General features: G+C 39.8%; 1 protein-coding gene across 3 annotated transcripts in view; it reads right to left on the bottom strand.

Moving 5' to 3' along the window:
• The window catches only part of PTPRA (protein tyrosine phosphatase receptor type A), a 115,948-nt gene that overhangs the window by 71,396 nt on the left and 22,103 nt on the right, over positions 1-22,449 (bottom strand). For 2 of the 3 annotated variants that reach the window (XM_040447514.1, XM_040447515.1), the window contains exons 2-3: positions 5,206-5,284; positions 4,280-4,621 (exon numbers count right to left, since the gene is read on the bottom strand). In XM_040447514.1, coding sequence (XP_040303448.1) covers positions 4,280-4,621; positions 5,206-5,284 — 421 coding nt within the window. Of the gene's footprint in view, positions 1-4,279; positions 4,622-5,205; positions 5,285-20,879; positions 20,966-22,449 lie in introns of those variants that run through there. The other variant, XM_040447517.1, reaches the window with a different exon arrangement.

Here is a 22,449-nt window from a genome sequence, read left to right as displayed (position 1 = left end):
AACGGGCAAAGGATACCAACAGAGTTCTTAGAGAAAGAAATATAAGTGATCTTTCCAAATATGGAAAGATGCTCAACCTCACTCAGTGAAATGCAAATTAAAGCTACACTTGAGATGCTAATTTTCACCTGTTAGACTGGCACAGATCCAAAAGTTTGATAATTTACGGCACTAAAGACAGCAAAGGAAAACAGGCACTCTTACACACTATTTATAGGAATAAATTTCCCAACAGAGGAAAATCTGGCAATATCCACCAATTTACAAATGGACACTTAAAATAATTTATCCTACCAATATTCTCGTGTATGCTTGAAATGACAAATTGTACTGTTTCTAAGAGTACTCTGAAAACAACCTTAACGAACACTGATAGGGAAGACAGATAAATATGTTAAGGTATATCCATACAATGAAGCAGTTCTTTACTGTAATATAGAACAAGCATGACAGGCTAATGGAAAAAAGCAATGTGCAGAAATGTACACAATCCATATGTGTATAATGTGTGTTATAAACACAATTAAAAGGAATATATACATACTTGCTTATTTTAAAAAGGAAAAGAACAGAGATTCAAAGCAAAGATCAATGGGAGAGAAAAATGTAAAAGATTAAAGAATTAATCTAGGATATGTCTAATATCTAAATAATAGGAATTTTAGAAGAAGAAAACAGAGAAAATGGGCAATGGAAGAAAATTTCCAAATATAAGAAAAATCTCCCGAACTGAAGAACCAAAAATTTCCAGAATCAAAGAACCAAGGCTCCAAAAACTCTATCAAGCACCCAACATAATGAATGAAAAAGATACACATCAAGACACATTGCTGTAAAATTTCAGGACATGAATGACAAAGGAAAGATCTTCCCAAAACACACAAAGTGTGATTAAGAATCAGGATAGCAGTAGACTCCTCCATGCCTAGAAATTAGGAGTCAGGGCAATGTTTTAGACATTCTGGAGAAAACAAATACATCCTCAAATTCTATACGCAGCCCTATAGCCAGTTTTAGACACGTAAGGTCTCACGCAATGTACCTCCCTTGGACCTCTCTCTCAGGAGGCTACTGGAGGATATGTTCTACCCAATGATGGAGTAATCCAACAAAGATGTCAATATAGAAGCCAGGAAACAAAGGAATTCACAAAATAAAAGAGAAGGGAAATCCCAGACCAACACCTAGGCAGCAGCCCTGACGATCAAGCCCAGATTTGAGTAAGACAATGGAGGACTCAGGAGGAAAATCTGTAGGAAAAAACAAAAAACAAAAAACAGATTACCTGACAGATCTGACTTTGTTGAAACTGTATCGAGAGTCTATGGAAAGTATGAGAAGAACTGGCTGGCAATAGGCAAAAAGAAAACTAAAACAGAAACATAAGGCAATTATAAAATCCAGGAAAAAAATTGTACAAGAAAAGAAAAATGATCACATTACACCTATAGCTCAGCAGGGAATAACATCACAGTTATAGTAAGATAAAGCATTAAATACTGATTTAACCAAAAATTATTAAGTAACGATTATGGGAGGACTGGTAAGAGGGTAGTGATGAGAAGGATGTGGGGTTCAGACTGTGACATCCTGATGTACCATAAAGGTTTCCTTGAGTTTTACTCGTCTTGAAAAAGTCACCAGTGAAATGTAGCCTCAGTCTCTCCTGAGACATGAAATGTGTTAACTGTATAATAACTGGTTTCTTAGCTGTGGCATAATTTGGACCTAAGGCAGATTATGGAAAATTCGTTTCCTTAACAGCAGAGTGGAAAGACCACAAGAGTGAGAAATAGGCCTAACTTGCTACCTGCTGGCTCTGAGATCTAAGACAAATCATTTAACCTCTATAGTCCTACATTAAAGCATCTATGAAAAGGAGAGAATTATCCAGTCATCTCACAGAACAGTTAAATGAAGACAATGCAGAACAGAAGTGAGGAACACAGGCTGCAGAGTCAACCAGGCATGGGTTACTGGCTCACCTTTCCCACTAATTCAGTTCATACGAGTTATTTCATACGTTATTTCGTCTTCCCTCCCTAAGCAACAGCCATAACTCACAGCAAGAAATATATTTTACACTGTTACTCAGTATGTGCTTCTGTATAACTGAAATTAAAGTTTCATGAAATAATACACATTACATAAAAAGAACACAAAATGGAACAGGACCATCCACTTAAAAAACAAAGAAACAAATCACTCAGGATGGCCCACTTAAAATGATGTCATGAATTGGTCACGACCTTTACTTTGAAAAACACTCCTGGAGTTAGTTTCATCACTGTAAAACTCCTTCACCTGCAAAACAGAAAACAGAACCTACCTCATGGGATTCATAGGATACCTCCGTAAAACTCTTAGTACAATGCCTACCGCTTAAAAATAGTGCCTCCCGTGTGCAGGTGTGCACTGTAAATGCTTTCCATGTATCAACTCATTTAATCCTACTAGTTCCTGAGCGAGGGAAGTATTATTACTATCACTTGTTCTCATTTTACAGATGAAGGAACTAAGAGGTGAAATAAACCTGCTATGGTCACACAGCCAGTGTACAGCAGAGATGGGATCCAAATTCAGGGAGCATGGCTCAGCAGACTTGTTCTCATTTTACAGATGAAGGAACTAAGGTACAGAGGTGAAATAAACCTGCCTATGGTCACACAGCCAGTGTACAGCAGAGATGGGATCCAAACTCAGGTAGCGTGGCTCAGCAGACTGCTCGTAACTGCAAGTGCTGCATAGCCTTTACAGTGGAAAACAAGGGATTAAAGCAGGCAAGTGCAGGGTCTGGGTTACACGGTCTAGCTAAAAACTGTCATGTGTAGTAACCGAATGAGATTCAATTCAGCAAATACTTTCTGAATGCTCTCCATGAGCCAGACGTGATTCTAATCTAGGGGCCCTCACCATCTAACAGGGAAGAAATATGAACCAAAGGGGTGAGACCACAGAAAAGGGAACAACGGGGCGCCTGAGTGGCTCGGTTGGATAAGAGTCTGACTCTTGATTTCAGTTCAAGCCACATGTTGGGCTGCACACTGGACATGAAGCCTACTTTAAAAAAAAAAAAAAAAAAAAGGCACCTGGATGGCTCAGTTGGTTAAGCATCTGACCCTTGATTTCGGCTCAGACCATGATCTCATGGTTTGTGAGTTCGAGCCCCACAGTGGGCTCTGCACACACAGTGCAGAGACTGCTTGGGATTCTCGGTCTCCTTCTCTCCCTGTCCCTCCCCAGCTCTGTCTCTTTTCTCTCTTTCTCTCAAAAATAAACATTCAAACAAAACAAAACAGGGAACAGTGATTTTTGTTAGGAAAGGAATGACAGTTACACAGCTGTCGGGGGACAATTTCCTTTACTCTTCACAGAAGCCATCTGAGGGACCCCTTCTCTTTTATAGACCAGGACCCTGACTGAGGCTCAAAGGGGTCAGAAACTTGCCCTACCCCACCTGGTTTCTGACTCAAGGCTGATTCTATTTCTGGTGCCACTTGCAATTCAACTAGTGATGAACTGAAGGAAAGAAGTGGGCAGGGCTGACGCCCTGAGCAAACTGGCACTGCAACTTAACTGTTTCCTGAGCTCCTCTAACTCCACCCCTAGCCTGTGTATTCCTATCCCATATCTGTTATGCACGTCCAGACCCATTCGCCTTCCCATGATCTCCAAGGGTCCCTTCTGTTCAAGGCTAATCCTGTCACCCAGCTTCTGCACCCTTTCATCTTTAGCTTCTCGAATTATTGTTTTTAAAAAAAATTTTTTTTTAACGTTTATTTATTTTTGAGACAGAGAGAGACACAGCATGAACGGGGGAGGGGCAGAGAGAGAGGGAGACACAGAATCGGAAGCAGGCTCCAGGCTCTGAGCCTTCAGCCCAGAGCCCGACGAGGGGCTCGAACTCGCGGACCGCGAGATCGTGACCTGAGCTGAAGTCGGACGCTTAACCGACTGAGCCACCCAGGCGCCCCAGCTTCTCGAATTATTAATTAGCTTCCCTTTCTCTTGTATTTTCAAACTTTTTCCTCCACCTTTGACACTTAAGCCTCCCTGGTCTAGCCGGAATGTCAGGCAAAGCAGGATAGCCTCTGGAATATCTCTTCTTTCCTCTTAACTCTATGTTAGCCAGATATTCCTAAGAATTCTCTATATCTGCTAACATTAGTTTGCAATGTTTATTATTTCAAGAAATCTTATGGCTAGAAAACACAAAACAATAAAATGGTGAGTAACCTCAAAGAGAAAAAGAAAAACAAACAGAAACCATCCCTAGTACCTGAAGGAGGGAAAGTTTCTGGGGTGGTTGCCGCGGTGCTGGAGTTCCCCTCCCAAGGTTCTGTGCTGGCATCTGTGAGCTGGTTATCTGGAAGCCACGTTCCATTCGGTGAAATTGTAGTGACTACAGAATCCGTGCTTGCTGTTCTTGTGGTCCCATTGTCAGAGTCTGAAGAATTGACAGTGGTTACATAGGTGGGTCCCAGTGTTAGATTTGGGCTGAATGTTGGTGCCACAGACAGAGAAGTTACTGAAGAAGCAGGACTTGAAGTTTTGGTCTCTTCTTTAACTGATGCTGTTGTTGATGTTTTCATAGATCTTGTAACGCTTACTGAAGGTGAAACTATAAACACACACACACACACACACACCACACACACACACACACACACACACACACACACACACACACACACAAAAGAAAGAAAACCCATGAAGAATGTGATAGCTTGAAGTTATAAGGCACAAAGCAGCAAGCCTTAATAAACTCTTAAACACCAAGAGACCAAAGAAAGACCTCTCCCTCTCTCTCTCTCCCCAACCCCCCCCACCACACACACACTTTTATCTAATGCTGGGCCCTTTCTAGCACCTCCAAAGGACTACTGTTTAAGGGAAGAAGAAAACTGGATTCATTACTTATTTCCTCAGAATCAGTATACAGGAATCTTAAGTAGCAACATTTAAAAAAAAAATTTCAGGAATGAACATATAATCTACTTATTTAAAGTAGTATATTGTATATAGAGCAACGTTGAGCATTCACTACGACTCAGATTTCCAAAGATATTTACTTTATACCATCACTTTAAAGTAAAACTTTAGTATTTTTTTTTCTTTAATATCACCTAGGTCTCCAATTTTAGGTCATTAAATGTGACAGCAAAATTCCATTTTGAATGCCAGCTTTATTAAATGACAACTTACCTGTGGTTGCATTGTTGGCACCTACACGTATCAGACTACTGCCAAGCAGAACAAGAATGAACCAGGAATCCATGCTGGCCTAGAAAACAGACAGCCATGTTAGATAAGGCCCTATATTATTGTTAACCATGTCCAAAATACTCACCAAAGGAGTATGTGGAGTAAAATCTTCCCAGCAATAAAATGTGCACATAGGACCAATGATCTTTTGGGAGTCTGATATGCACATTTCCCCCCAAATCCAACTACTTAATTGAATCATTATATCAATACAAATAATACTTAATAAGAACCTACTTTTTAAAGCGTGATTCTCAACCTTGACTGCACTTTAGAATCACCCAAAGAACTTTAAAAAATTCCCATAGCAGACTGCATCTCTGGGGGTAAGAGCCAGGCAGCAGTCCCGTGAAAAGCTCCCCTCGTGCTTGCCATGTGCGGCTTTAGCATGTTCAGTATGAGAAGTTTGGAGAAGGTAGGGTGACTGTATGAATGTGATGCCCTTTGAAACAGACCTTATACAGCTGTTCCCAACCTTTATTTCATCACAAACCACATCAGAGGGCTGTGGCACATTCTTACTGGTAATAGTGGCTCATTGGGCCATTCGGATTTTTGTGCCCTTCAGTGAACTAGGTACCAGGGAAAGAACACAGGAGCAATACACTCATACATCCCATCTTCAGGAGCCTCACAGCCTGGTGGTAACTAAATATGGTCATGATGCTCAAGGGAAGCAAGGGGTACTTTCCAAGGGGTACATGAGAACCTCTGAGGAAGGGTGGGGAGATGGAGGTGGTTCGTACACATCTCAGGAGTTTGACTCTGGTACCAGCAACATGCCTAGTAGGGAAATGGGGTTAGTAATGCCTTTGCCAAGGTGCAGCCATACAAGATTGATCACTTCTCCACTATTCCCACCTGACCATAATCTAAAATTGGGAAAGCATACAATTTCCTCCAAAAGGGTTAGAAAACAAACTGGAAGGCTCACATACTATATATGTGTACATGTCTATTCTTGATAGGAAATGGTTTGGGGGAAAAATCACTATGTATTTAGGGGGAGAAGGTTAGACTGTCACCTCATTCCAAATACCAAAAATAAAATCCAGATGGGTAGAAGAATTAAATGCTTAAAAACACATTTTTTTTTTTTTTTTTTTGAGAGAGAGAGAGGGCACAAGTGAGCAAGAGGCAGAGAGAGGGAGAGAGAGAATCCCATGAGAGGCAAAGAAAGAAGGGGAGGGAGAGAGAGAAGTGGGACTCACTCGTGGTAGGGCTCGAACTTGCCCAATGCGGGACTTGAACTCATGAACCATGAGATATGACCTGAGCGGAAGTCAGATACTTACCAATTGAGCCACTCAGGTGCCCTAAAAACACATTTTAAAAGGAAAGAAATGAATATTTATGTGAGCTCAGAATGAGGAAAGATTTTCTAACGTAAGAAACCACAAAGGTAAAATGGCATATCTGATGATAGAAAAAATAAAAGCTACTAAATGTAAAAGAAATCAATCATAAATATGTTCATGAACAGGGAGACTCGATATTGTTAAGATGTCAGTTCTTTCCAACTTGGTCTACAGACTCAATGCAATCTCAAAGAAAACCTGGCAAGTTATTTCGTGGATTTTGACAAACTAATTCTAAAGATTATACAGAGAGGCAAAAGACTGAGAAGAGCTAACTCAATACTGAAGAGGAACAAACTTGGAGGGCTAACACTACCAGACTCAAGACTTAGCATAAAGCAACAGTAATCAAGACAGTGTGTTGGGAATGAAAGCTGGTGCAGCCACTCTGGAAAACAGTATGGAGGTTCCTCAAAAAATTAAAAATAGAACCACCCTACAACCCAGCAAATTGCACTACTAGGTATCTATCCAAGGGATACAGGTGTGCTATTTTGAAGGGACATACGCACCCCAATGTTTATAGCAGCACTATTAACAATAGCCAAAGCATGGAAAGAGCCCAAATGTCCATCGATAGATGAATGGATAAAGAAGATGTGGTATATATATACAATGGAGTATTACTCGACAATCAAACAGAATGAAATCTTGCCATTTGCAACTACATGGATGGAACTACAGGGTATTAGGCTAAGCTAAATTAGTCAGAGAAAGACAAAAATCATATGACTTCACTCATATGAGCACTTTAAGACATAAAACAGATGAACATAAGGGAAGGGAAACAAAAATAATATAAAAACGGAGGGGGACAAAACAGAAGAGACTCATAAATATGGAGAACAAACTGAGAGTTACTGGAGGGGGTGTGGGAGGAGGGAGGGGCTAAATGGGTAAGGGGCACTAAGGAACCTACTCCTAACATCACTGTTGCACTATATGCTAACTAATTTGGATGTAAATTTAAAAAATTAAATTTAAAAAAAGTGTGGGATTGGTGAAAGAATAGAAAAATAGAGCAATATAACAGAAGAGAGAGCCCAAAAGCAGACCCACGTAAATATAGTCAACTGACCTCTGACAAAGGAGCAATGGCAATACAATGGAGCAAAGATAGTCTTTTCAATAAATTGTGCTAGAACTGGGCATACATACACAAGAAAAAAATGTGGACAGACTTTATACTTTCACAAAAACTTATTCTCACAGACCTAAATGTAAACACAAATTATGAAACTCTTAGAAGATAACATGAGAAAATCAAATGACCTTGGGTATGGTGATGACTCTTTAGATATAACACTAAAGGCACGATCTATAAAAGAAATAATCAATAACCTGGACTTCATTCAAATTAAAAGCTTCTGCTCTGTGAAAGACAATCTCAAGAGAAAAAGAAGACAAGCCACAGGCTGGGAGAAAGTATTTGCAAAAGGCACATCTGATAAGGGACTATTACCCAAAATTTATAGGAACTCTTAAAAATGAACAACTAGGGGCGCCTGGGTGGCGCAGTCGGTTAAGCGTCCGACTTCAGCCAGGTCACGATCTCGCGGTCCGTGAGTTCGAGCCCCGCGTCAGGCTCTGGGCGTATGGCTCAGAGCCTGGAGCCTGTTTCTGATTCTGTGTCTCCCTCTCTCTCTGCACCTCCCCTGGTCATGTTCTGTCTGTCGGTCTCTCCCTCTCTCCTCTCAAAAATAAATGTTAAAAATTATTAAAAAAAAAAAATGAACAACTAAGAACATAAACCAATTAAAACATGGGCCAAAGGCCTTATTAGACACCTCAATGAAGAAGATAGAGAGATTGCAAATAAACATATGAAAAGATATTCAATAACATGTGTCATTAAGGAATTGCAAATTAAAACAATGAGACACCACATCTATCAGACTGGCCAAAATCCACAGTACTGACAACAGCAAATACTGGTGAGCCTGTGGAGCAACAGGGAGTCTCATACATTGTTGGCAGAAATGCTAAGTGGTACAGCCACTGTGGAAGACAGTTTAGTGGTTTCTTACAAAACTAAACCTTCTCCATAGGATCCAGCAATTGTGCTCCTTGTTATTTACCCAAGCAAGTTTAAAACTATGTCCACACAAAAATCTGCACACAGATGTTTACAACAGCTTTATTCTTTTTAAAAAAATTTTTTTTAATGTTTATTTTTGAGAGAAAGAGAGACAGAGTATGAGTGGGGGAGGGGCAGAGAGCGAGGAAGACAGAATCTGAAGCAGGCTCCAGGCTCTGAGCTGTAAACACAGAGACTGACATGGGGCTTGAACTCACAAACTGTGAGATCATGACCTGAGCTGAAGTTGGACACTCAACCGACTGAGCCACCGAAGTGCCCCATAAAGCCCCAGCTTTATTCTTAATTGCCAAAACTGGAAGCAACCAAGATGCCCTTCAGTAGGTGAATGGATAAGTAAACTGGACTCCATCCAGACAACGGAATATTATGCAGCACTAGAAGGTTATGAGCTACCAAAGCACAAAGAGACATGAAGGAACTTTAAATGCATATTAGTAGGTGAAAGAAAGCAATTTGGAAAAGCTACATACTGTATGATTCCAACTATAGGACATAATTCTTAAAAAGGCAAGGCCCTGGAGACAGTAAAAAGATTAGTGGCTGTGGAGCTAGGAAGGAGGGAGGGAATGAAAAGGCAGAGCACAGAGGATTTCAAGTAAAACTATTCTGTATAACAATACAATGGTAAATACATGTCATTATATATTTGTCCAAACCTACAGAATGCACAACACCAAGTAAATCCTAATGTAAACAAGATGGTAACGATGTGTCAATGCAGATTCATTTGCTGTAATAAACGTACCATGGTGGTGCAGGATGACGAGCGTGGGAGGTTGTGCATGTATGGGGGCAGGGAGTATTGGGAAACTCTAATTTCTGCTCAATTTTACCATGAACCCAAAACTACTCTAAAAAATAAAGTCTATTTTTTTAAGGGAAATAAACTAGGAAAATTGCCACCAATAAGACAAGGCGTTAAAATAAGAAGTCATATCAATATGGAAAACACGAAGACCTCAATTTTGAAAACCCTAAAAATCCTAAACAGGTAATTTACAGAAGAGAAAAACAGCTAAGAAAATACATGAAAAAGTGCTAACCATCCCCATTAATCAAAGGAATATAATAACGAGATAATATTTCTACCTTCCAAATCAGAAATGATCAATTATATGAAGTATTCAATGCTAGCAAGAGTCTCATGAAAAGGAATCAGACACTGGTCGGAATGGCCATTAGCCTGTAACAACAAATGCCTTCCCAGAAAGATTATACAAGGATCTTAAATGTGTCCATATTGTTCTGTGACCCACTTCCAAGGCTCTATTCTAAGTAAAAGTAAATTATCTGAAACTCAGGTGAAAATGATACAGAGATATTCATTAAATGGAAAAGTAGAAACAATCCAAATATCCAACAACAGGGAAAATAGGAAAAAGCTGAAATAAGTACTATGTTGCTGCTATTCAAGATGATATACTGTTACAATTCAAAGAATTTAAGACAATGGAACAAGAACTTCATTTTTTAAGCTTAAAAAAACAGATCAAAACGGAATATACCATATGATCTTAACTAGATTCATGTATGTGTATGAAAGTATATGCATGAAAATAAAACTGGAAGGGAAAATCTATAAACATTTAGCATGGCACTTTATGATTTTTATTTTCTTCTTTGTATTGTACTTACCAGGTTCACTATCAGCATAGATATCCTGTACCCCTCTCTCTGCCCCTCTACTTGCACGCAAGTGCACGCATGCTCTCTCTAACATAAATAAAAATTTAAAAAATAACCAATCAAATTAACTTAAAAAGAAATCAGATTTCACTACAGAGCATGAATATATGAATCAAAAAGAAGAAAACTGCAGAAGAAAGACGTACTTCATGTGAAAGGCTGCAAGGGAAAAGAAGTGCACAGTGAATGGCAAGTTGGAGAGGATCTGTGTGTGTAAACTAGGCCGTGAGAGGTATGTTAAGGTAAAAAGATCCATGTCGGTAACAAGGTGTAGCTACAGACCACAACCAGGAAAACCACAGTCAAGGCCTCATTCTTCTCAGAGAGAGACTTTATAATATATTATAAATTTATATTATAAAGTCTCTCTGGCAAATTCCTGTGACTTCCTGCCTCCCAGACTAAACTGCACGCATACCTGTGCTTGCTTACTTCCTTCCTCTTCCAGTCTCCAAATCTATTCCAAGTATCCCAGAGCTAGTCACCAAGGAGAGTTGAAGTTTCCTCACTCAAGGATCTCATATGCAAACCATTCTCCCTAGAACCTGTTCTAATGGTCCCCATTCTTGAGGGCTTTTTTGCCTAATAATTTGCTAGCACTCCCTTATCACCGAAGAGACTGCAATGTGGCTCACAATTTTCTCCCCATCCCCCAGTCCTGATATTCTCCTGGAAGATGGTTCAACATCCTCACAGATGACAGCCACCACAATTCACATCCGGGCCAGCCTATGAATTACTGGACTTCCTCAACTCCAAGAACCTTACATCTCTACTCCACTTGGGCCAGCCTTGACAATGGTTCTGTCATCACCAGGAAAAACTTGGACTGAGGCTTACCTTCCCACTCTCCACCACACTCTCTATTCCTTACAGTTCCCTCTCTTTTATGTCTACACCTGTTCTCTGACCTCACCTAGGCTTCCGGTCCCTTGAACCTCTCTCTAATTTTCTATCTAGTATTTCTGTCCTATTTCCTTCTCTACCCAAGAAGGCTTGGTGTCAATTCCATCACTACCTTGCTAACATCCTAAATTCTTTTGCTACCCCTTTTCTATTCTACTTACATGGGGAAAAACAAAAACAGCCCAATCCTAAACTAATCCAACCAACAGCCCCACATTTGGGACTGCCAAATGCTGCTTAAGAAAATCAAACAAGCCATAAGGCTGATACTACTTCTGCTTCGATGGAACTCCAAACAATTTCTGCAATGTTTCTATATTTCCCTCCTCAGCTCTCTCCAATTCTCCATAGCAGTGATTTCAAAGAACCTCCTCTCCTCTCCAACCACCTCCTCCCACACTCTTGGCTGTTGGCTTTGCCTTCACTTGAGAAAATAGAAGCCACTGGACTGCATGACACCCTTAACTCCCAGTCAACATATTTACACATTTCCTCCTCATCTACAGTTCCTCCTAAAAATCTCAATTCATTAGGAATCCTGTCCTGTAGATCCCCTACCACCACCTCCACGCTTTAACTTATAACAGCATTTAGACATAAGAATTTAAAGGAAAGGGAGAACTCTTTTGACTCTACATCAATCCTTCAGCTAGCATTCTCTCTACTCTACTTTGCAGCCAAATTTCTAGGAAGAGTTGTCTCCATGGCAATCTGGCTTCTTTTTCCACCACTCCACTAAAACAACTACTTCTATATTTTTAAAGAATGAGCTCTTCAAAAATATTTCCAACTCATTCACAAAGGTCTTATTTCCCTAATATATAAAGGATTCCTACATATTAATAAAAGGGAACCACCAATCCAAAAGAAAAATGGGCAAAGATATGAAACTGACAATTCACAGAAAAGGAAACCGTTCTCTTATATATATAAAAAAATGCTTAAACTCAACTCATGATTAGAGAAAGCCAAATTAAGGCTACACCATGATATCAGTGTTTGCTTATCAGATAGGCAAATATGAAAAACTTAACAACAATGTACTGGGGCAAAGATTTGAGAAAAAAGGTACTCTCATATGATTGTAAATATTTAGCAGAATTGCAAAAGCACAATCCCTTTGACATAATTCCAACTGAGAATTTTACAGATATATATACTCATACTTTAAAAATGCCCTATGTACAAGGATATTCAATGCAGCACTGTTTGCAATAGAAAAATATTGGAAATAACCTAAATGTTTATCAACAGGAGAGAGAAATATGATTAAATAAATGATGGCCTATTCATAAAATGGAATACTATGAAGCCTGTTAAACAGAATGAGGCGGCTCTCTGGAGATCATTTTATTTCAATATACAGGACACCTTTTGGTTTTGAACAGAATGAGGAGGCTCTCTGGAGATCATTTTTATTTCAGTATACAGGACATCTTTTGGCTATCTTAAAAATAAACTTTGCAAACATTAAATTAAAATTGATGAGGGAGGGGAACCATTGGTATTTCTCTCTCCCTCCCCTGCCCCTCTCATTCTCTCTCACATACACACACAACCTCTTTGTTGTTAAATCCCTCAACCTCCTTCTATCATATCTGATTTACTGACACTCCATACGCTCTCAAATTTATCTCTTCCCCACACCTCTCTCTCCGAATTGATTTTAAAAGCTGGTTCTATGATGAAGGTCTAGCCTTTGATGAATACAGATACAGATGAATGGTTACGAATACAGATGAATGGTTAAGTAGTTTGAATCCAAAGGAAATATGTACTATGAAATGTCAGACGGAAACCAGAACTGCCAGCTGTAGTCTGCACAATGCCAGGAACCCAGTGCACACAATAGTAGGAATGGTTTTTGCCTTTCACAGAATGGTTTTTAGGATGGGCTACTATTTGTGAAATTTTTATTTTATTTTTAAATGTTTATTTTGAGAGAGAGCAAGTACACACACACATACAGGCATGCACAAGTGGAGGAGGGGCAGAGAGAGAGGTAGAGAGAGAATCCTAAGCAGGCTCCATGCTGTCGTCGCAGAGCCCAACACAGGACTTTATCTCACAAATCATGAGATCATGACCTGAGCTGAAATCAAGAGTTGGACGGACACTTAACCGAAAGAGCCACCCAGGTGCCCTGTATTTTCATTTTATTTTAAAAATTAGTTTGTCTGACAGCTTCAGGTACCCCTACAGGTAACAGCTTCTTATAAAACCAAATATATACCTACTTCATGATGCAGTAATTCCATTCCTATACATTTACCCAAGAGAAATATAAACATATGAGCACAAAAAGACTAGTACAAGAATATTCATAATAACAGAAAACTGAAAACAATCCAGGTAACCATCAATAAGAAATTATATAAACAGTGGTATGTTCTCACAATGGAATATTACTCAGCAATGAAAGGAAAGAATTACTGATATGACAACGTGAATGAATCTAAAATACATCATGCTGAGTGAAAAAAGCCTTACATAAAAGAGCATATAACATATGATTCCATACATGTGAAGTTCTAGAACAAGCAAAACTAATCTATAGTGGAGGGGCGCCTGGCTGGCTCAGTCAGTAAAGCATGTGACTCTTGATCTTGGGGTCGAGTTTGAGTTTGAGCCCCACAATTAGGCAGAGAGATGACTAAAAAAATAAATAATTGAAATTAAAAGAAAATTCAAAATAAAAGATTAAAAAACTAACCTATGGTGGGAAAAAAATCAGAACAATGTTTGCCTATGAAAGAGATGAAAGGTTTACTGGAAAAAATATAAGTGTATCTTCCTGGACAAGAGAAAAACTGTTTTCTTTTTAAAATTTAAATCCAAGTTAGTTAACTTACAGTACAATAATGGTTTCAGGGGTAGGATTTAGTGATTCAACCACTTACATAGAACACCCAGTGCTCATCCCAACAAGTGTCCTCTTTAATGCCCATCACCCAGTTAGCCCATCCCCCCACCCAATACCCCTCCAGAAACCCTCAGTTTGTTCTCTGTATTTAAGAGTCTCTAATGGTTTGCCTCCATTTCTGTTTTTATCTTATTTTTCCTTTCCTCTCCCTATGTTTATCTGGTGAGTTTCTTAAACTCCACACGTAAGTGAAATCATATGACTTCTCTTTCTCTGATGGACTTATTTTGCTTAGCATGATACTCTGTATTTTGATAGGGAAATACATTTGTACATTTGCACATAAATTTCACCTCTGAAGACAATTCCACCCATAAACAAATATAAATGATATGCATGCTTAAGTATTTGGGAAGAAGTATCCTGATATAAGCAATTTACTTTGAAATACATTAAAAACAATATGAATGATGAATGAATATGAATGAACAGAGGAATGGCAGATAGATGGACAAATAATTTGATAAAACAAGTGTAATAAAATGTTCATTGTTGGGTCTATGTGGTGGGGGTGGGTAAAAAATGGTCTCAATTTTCTCTATATTTGAACATTTTTATAAGAAAAGACTGATAAAATAACCAGATCAGAGAGAAATGGCATTTTATGGTACTGAATTTTATAATCCTGGGACACAGTATTCTCCCCACTTATTATTTTTTTTAATGTTTACATATTTTGAGAGGGGGGAAAGACAGAGAGAGAGGGTGTGTGGGGCAGGAGCAGAGACAGAGAGAGGGAGAGAGACAATCTCAAGCAGGCTCTATGCTCAGCACGGAGCCTGACACGACCATGAGATAATGACCTTAGCTGAAATCAAGTCAGACACTCAACCAACTAAGCCACCCTGGTGCCCCTCCATTTACTTTTTCAGAAAATGTTCCTTAAGGTGTTACTGTATTTACTCATTTTTTTGTCCTATTCATGTCTTCTTGCATTAATTCCTGATTATATTACGCTGCCACTGTGAAAGGAATCTTTTAATTTTGGCTTTATTGAGGTATAATTGATATATAAAATTATGAGATATTTAAAGTATATATTATGGGAATGCCATCCAAATCAGCCAGGAGGAGGTCAAACTTTCACTCTTCACAGATGACATGATATTCTATATGGAAAACCCAAAAGATTCCACCAAAAAACTGCTAGAACTGATTCATGAATTCAGCAAAGTTGCAGGATATAAAATCAATGCACAGAAATCGGCTGCATTCCTATACACCAACAATGAAGCAATAGAAAGAGAAATCAAGGAATTGATCCCATTTACAATTACACCAAAAACCATAAAATACTTAGGAATAAATCTAACCAAAGAGGTAAGAAATCTATACACTGAAAACTATAGAAAGCTTATGAAAGAAATTGAAGAAGACACAAAAAAAATGGAAAAAGATTTCATGCTCCTGGATAGGAAGAACAAATATTGTTAAAATGTTGATACTATCCAAAGCAATCTACATATTCAATGCAATCCCTATCAAAGTAACATCAGCATTCTTCACAGAGCTAGAACAAATAATACTAAAATTTGTATGGAACCAGAAAAGACCCCGAGTAGCCAAAGCGATCTTGAAAAAGAAAACCAAAGCAGGAAGCATCACAATCCCAGACTTCAAGCTACACTACAAAGCTATAATCATCAAGACAGTATGGTACTGGCACAAAAACAGACACTCAGACCAATGGAACAGAATAGAGAACCCAGAAATGGACCTACAAATGTATGGCCAACTAATCTTTGACGAAGCAGGAAAGAATATCCAATGGAATAAAGACAGTCTCTTCAGCAAGTGGTGCTGGGAAAACTGGACAGCGACATGCAGAAGAATGAACCTGGACCATTTTTTTACACCCTACACAAAAATACACTCAAAATGGATGAAAGACCTAAATGAAAGACAGGAAACCATCAAAATCCTCCAGGAGAAAGCAGGCAAAAACCTCTTTGATCTTGGCCGCAGCAACTTCTTAGTCAACATGTCTCCAGAGGCAAGGGAAACAAAAGCAAAAATGAACTACTGGGACCTCATCAGATAAAAAGCTTCTGCACGGTGAAGGAGACAATCAACAAAACTAAAAGGCAATCGATGGAATGGGAGAAGATATTTGCAAATGACAGATAAAGGGTTCATTTCTAAAATCTACAAAGAACTTACCTAACTCAACACCCGAAAAACAAATAATCCAGTGAAGAAATGGACAGAAGACATGAATAGACACTTCTCCAAAGAAGACATCCAGATGGCCAACCAACACATGAAAACATGCTCAACATCACTCAGCATCAGGGAAATAACAAATCAAAACCACAATGAGATACCACCTTACACCTGTCAGAATGGCTAACATTAACAACTCAGGCAACAACAGATGTTGGCGAGGATGCGGGGAGAGAGGATCTCTTTTGCACTGCTGGTGGGAATGCAAACTGGTGCAGCCACTCTGGAAAACAGTATGGAGGTTCCTCAAAAAATTAAAAATAGATCTACCCTACGACCCAGCAATTGCACTACTAGGCATTTATCCAAGGGATACATGCCTTGTTAAGGAAGAGTTAGCTGTATATGATTTCTTCCGCTATCCCACATATCATTTTTTATTAGACAAGACTAGCTGAGTAAAGACAGAATTACATATTTCAGGAAAGGCAAAATAAGGAAGAAACTCAAATCTATACCTTGTTCATTTTTCAAAAAGCACTTGTGAACCATAATCCTTTGGTTAACTGTGAGTTACAGAATAACTGAGCAGGGAGGCTTTGGGAGATGAGTCATGAACTCTGGGCAGTTCCCTAATTTATTAGACACAATGGCACACACATTCTGTTTTCTCTCCTACTCTACCACACCCAGAAAAAGGGCCAATATACAGTCCTTATTTCATTACAAAAGCATTTCTTAGTTAAAAAAAAAAAATCAGTTCCATTGCACATGCATTAGAGTGTTGGAAAGTTTAAGTAACAGAGGAAAACCAAGATGCCACTGGCAATACTTAAAAGCTCTAGGATATATGACAAAGAAGTTCTGAAAAATTGTAACTATCGTTTTCCTGATATATGAGGGTCTAACAACATTTTCTAAATGTTCTTAAAATCTGAATTCAGTGTAGATCTGAGACATTCTCTAGGGATACATGTGGAGGCTGTACACTCAGTGGTGGGGACAGTGGGCAGTGTCCACTAACTGTTAAATCACTCACACTTGCTGTCCTGTCTCAAAGCCCCATCTGCACTGAGCACTTTGTATGCCTCCTCTCACTTAATCCTCCCCAACCCTATGACGCTGATAAAGGTGTTACTGCAACTTACTGTGTTGTGCACCTTTGGAAGCAGAGGTAGTTCCCTTGAACTACAGAAATCTTGGATTTTAACTTTATAAGCAAGCGATTATAGATGCTTACATGCATTTCAGGGGTAAATTATTTGAAATATACAACCTGTATCATTACAGTCATACTGAGTATCCGCTAGAGAATGATTCCTTTGGCTTCAGGCCAAAAAGAAATAGTTCTTGATCAAACATACACTCCCTGTCAGTGGACCCTGAGAGGTCCTGAGAGACATGCCATCTTCATTTAAGAGGAAGAAGGGCGAAAACTGGTGGTAATAGTAAGGAGAACACACCCCCTTCCTGAGCTAGTTGTGGACAAGTGATTCAATTCTAGCCAAGAAATTATAAGCTACAGTGTATGATGAGATTTCTAGGAAGGTGGTTTTAAAAGGAAGTTTTTTTCTCCTGTCCTCTCTCCTATAATGTGGAATTTCAATGTGATGATTAGAGCCCCAGCAGCCATTATGGACCCTGAAGTAACATAAAATAGAATAGAGAGTTAGAAAGAAACTGAGTTCTCCGATGACACTGACCAATGGGCCATACCAGTTCTGCTTACTTTCAGATTTCATATATATGAGAAAGAAAGAAACCTATTTTATTTTCTGATATATACAACCAACCCCAATCCTGATACATACAGCTAGTTATAAGGAATAAGAAGACCAACTCTTAAATGTTATGACTTGTGATCACCTAGGATGGGAATGATAAAGTGCTCTGGAATGTATTTTTCTCAGCCCCTTTGCCAGCAAGTACAATGCTGCCTTCACTTGCTAGAGAAAAAATGTTTCAGGAATCAATATTGTGAAGCCCCCACTAGCAAAGGAGAGTTTGACCAATCTGCCCAGAGTGTAGACTTTGGTTGTGATAGCTTCTATTAAGAGTACACCTATTCAAAGTTATGCATTCAATACTCAATACATTAGTACTGATAAAATATGATGAAGCATCAGGTACAAATTATCTCAATATTTGGCATTTTATCTCAGTTAAATCTCACAGCAACTCTACCAGTTACATACTCTTCTTAACTCTCATTTTGCAGCTAAAGAAATTGAGAGACGATCACATAGCTGGTAAATTGTGGAAGCAGAATTAAAGTCCAGGACTATCTGACTTCTCTTTACAAATCTTATCACCATTTGACCCTTTAAAAATGTAAAGACTAATGGAGAAACAGATAAATCTTTCTAATACCAACGAAAACTAACTGATGATTATTTCCATTTTATAGATTTCTAAGTAATGGGGCAGTGACTGACTTAAATGTGTTCACATTAATCAATCACTGATTTTCAGATATTCAATATAGATGACCATTCAAGTACTAGCCTTGATTTTAAGTAAACTCACCTTTTTCACAGAGATGAAGCTCTCTGTGAGAAAAGTAAGTATTCAACTCTCAGCCCTGCTGAGGATGTCTCCCAGGTGTGGGAGAAACAAAGAAGTGGCAGCTAAGAATGTCAAACTCTGCCTGGGCCTTCTCCTAGAGCTGTTCAGGTTCTTGATTTGAGCTGGGGGGGCAGGGGGAAGCCCCTTTCTCTCCGCCCCTCCCCAACTCAGGCTGTGTCTCTGTCTCTCTCTCAAAAACAAATAAACGTTAATTTTTTTTTTTTTAAAGCAGTGCCTGGGTAAATCAGTTGGTTAAGCGTCCGACTTCAGCTCAGGTCAGGATCTCCCAGTTTGTGGGTTTGAGCCTCGCATTGGGCTCTGGGCTGACAGCTCAGAGCCTGGAGCCTGCTTCAGATTCTGGGTCTCCCTTTCTCTCCACCCCTCCCCAACTCATGCTGTGTGTGTGTCTCTCTCTCTTTCTCTCTCAAAAATAAATAAACGTTAAGAAAGAAAAAAATTTTTTTTTGGAAAAAAAAAAAGCACCTAGAAGGAGGTTTCAATTCCTTCAGCTAACAGTTCATTCAATCAACATTATATCATTTATTATTAAGAACAAAAACTACTTTTACAAGTACAATCCACGGTTGCCTGATAGGTGCTTAGCACTAGTACTAGGCATTCTATATACTTTAATCAATGTAATCCTCAAAATGAGTTACATACTGTTCTTCCACTCCAGAGATGAAGAATCTAAAGATCACAGGTTAAGGAATTTCTTCAAGGCCACATACCTAATGAGTGGCTATTAGGATTCAAACTCAGGGCATTTAAAACTCCAAAGCTCACGTCCTTGCCTTCACACTTTACCTACCATTGGGAATACCAGAAAGATTAGATAAAACATGGTCGTCCATATAGTTCCCTAGCCAGCTGTGAGACACAAATAAACTATTTCTTCAAACCCTGAATCATCACCTGCCATAAATAATGCTAGCTGATTAACATTAAGGTGAGGTGGTGAAACTGCAGAACCAGAAGGAATTTTCAGAGGAGGTAATTCTTGAACTGAACTTAGGAGGATAAAGAGTAAGTAGTGAGCCAAGAGAATGGCAGAAACAGTCTTTCAAGCGAGAGGACTTGGAGGCCTGAACAAGCCTATCTGGTTCCAGGAATGGCAAAGAGCTGGGTGAGGGCATCCAGCAGGACCTCAATAAACATGCATTAAATGAGTATGAAAATGACAGACATGAAAGACTGGGGTCTGTGAGGATGTGTGGAGGTAACGCAGGTGGTGAGGTAACAGGAAGCAGTGATCGGATCAGACAGGGGCTTCCAGGCCACAATAAGAAGTTCTGATCTTACATGGAACACACTCAAGACCCACCAAAGGCTTTAAGCACAGGGAGACTGACTGGAACAATTTGATTTTAGAAACCACGACAGCAGGAATGAAGATCAACTGGGGTGGTTTGAGGTTAGAAGGCAGCTCTGACCAAAGGTTTCAGAAGTCACCTAGCCAACAAACCAGGAGGACCTCAGGGCAGGGCAGGAATATCTAGAGGAATCTGATAAGAGAATTTACAGGGCGTGACACTGTGATTTATAAGAAATATATACAAATGTACAGACTTGTTGAATCTCAATGTTGTACACTTGAAACTAATGTAACATTGTGTTATATATTTGATCTTTATTCACAGCTCCTGGCTCACAGCTCCCAAAACCCTTAAAATGTCCTGAGAGACAGACAGGGACAAGGGGAGCATCTTTTGTTATATTTGGTCTCTTGCCCTCAGTTCCCAAAAATGTTCAGAGCCATAAAGATGAAATGTGTGTTTCACTATTTATAATAAACCTATTCACCACAACTGGGTTTATATTAATGAAGGTGACTTTTGCAAAGCACCTAAGAATGGAGACTGGTTATCATGGGAACCAACCATGAATAGAAGATTTGAACTTTCAGTCCCACCTGGATTTCCTGGGAAGAGGGGCTACAGGTTGAATTAATCACCAATGACCAATGAGTTAATCAACTGTGCCCATGTAATGAAGTCTCTATAAAAAACAAAAAAGAAGGGGGTTCAGAAAGCTTCCAAACTGGGAAACTAGAACATTTCCATTTGCCACTGTGCCAAGCCCCAAGTTCCACAAAGACAGAAGCCCCTTGTTTAGGACCTCACCTATGTATCTCTTCATCTGGTTGATTTGTATCCTTTAATATCTTTTGTAATAAATAAAAAATCTAGTGAGTAAACAGGTTTTCCTAAGTTCTGTGAGCTCTTACAGCAAATTAATCGAACCCAAGGAGATAGTCCTGGGAACCTTTGATTTATAGCCAGTTGGTCAGAAGTACAGGTAAGAACGTGGACTTGTAGCTGGCCTCCTGAGTTGGAGGGGGTTACTGGAACCACCAATTCGTAGACAGCCAGTCATCTGAAGTAGAGGGAGGTCTTGTGGGATTGAGCCCCTTACCTGTGGAATCTGATTCTATCTCCAAGTAGACAGTGTCAGAATGCATTTGAGTTCTTGAACACACTGGTGTCCAAGAATTGCTTGTTGGTGTGGCAAAGCCTACACACACACACACACACACACACACACACACACACACACACGTTGGAACTGGGTCCAGGAAGCCTTTCATGGGGGTAGAACTGAAGACTTAACAATGAGATGCCAGAGGTAAGGAAGGCCCAGCTATCTCACTTAGGTGAGTCATAATGCTATAAACAGGAGGATGACCACTTTGGGGACAGGGCATACCACGGGGAAGGTGATAAAGCTTAGTTCTGAACACGGAGAATGTACATCACACACCTATGTGGAGCAGGGGTGCAGGGTATGAGGGTAGGAGAAGGGGCAGAATGGCAGACAAGCAATGACAGAGCAGCTGCCACGGAAGTCAGGCAGTAGCCAAAGAAAGGAAGAAGACAGCTGTAAGAGTGACAAAAGCAGCAATGGGAGAGCCAGGCCAAGAGACATCTGACAGGAGCAGGAGGCAGGAGTAGGTGGGTGTGGGTGAGTAGAAAACTGATACATGCCATTAAGAGAGGGTGGGGTGGGAACAGCACACTGAATACTTGCCATGGAGCTAAAGCAGCTTGAAAAACCGCCAAGGGCTTGTGAAGCAGTCCTAGAACACCAGAAATCAACTTGCGTTACTACAGGTCTTCTCTCGAGAAAGGCAATGTGGTAGAGAGGTCCAAAATAAAAGGAAGAGGAGCCCCCTGCCCCCACTAAAACTAGTAAAAGTCTGAGGCCCTGAAGAGATGCTCACTTCCATACATGAAATGCAGGACCACCAAAGCTATAAAACAGATGGTTAGGGGCGCCTGGGTGGCGCAGTCGGTTAAGCGTCCGACTTCAGCCAGGTCACGATCTCGCGGTCCGGGAGTTCGAGCCCCGCGTCGGGCTCTGGGCTGACGGCTCAGAGCCTGGAGCCTGTTTCCGATTCTGTGTCTCCCTCTCTCTCTGCCCCTCCCCCGTTCATGCTCTGTCTCTCTCTGTCCCAAAAATAAATAAACGTTGAAAAAAAAACA

The sequence above is a fragment of the Herpailurus yagouaroundi genome, unplaced genomic scaffold, assembly GCF_014898765.1.
Source record: "Herpailurus yagouaroundi ecotype Mexico unplaced genomic scaffold, PumYag 196, whole genome shotgun sequence".
Classification (NCBI taxonomy): Eukaryota; Metazoa; Chordata; class Mammalia; order Carnivora; family Felidae; genus Herpailurus; species Herpailurus yagouaroundi.
Note: the sequence above shows the minus strand (reverse complement) of the source record. Positions and strands in the feature narration are given on the sequence as shown.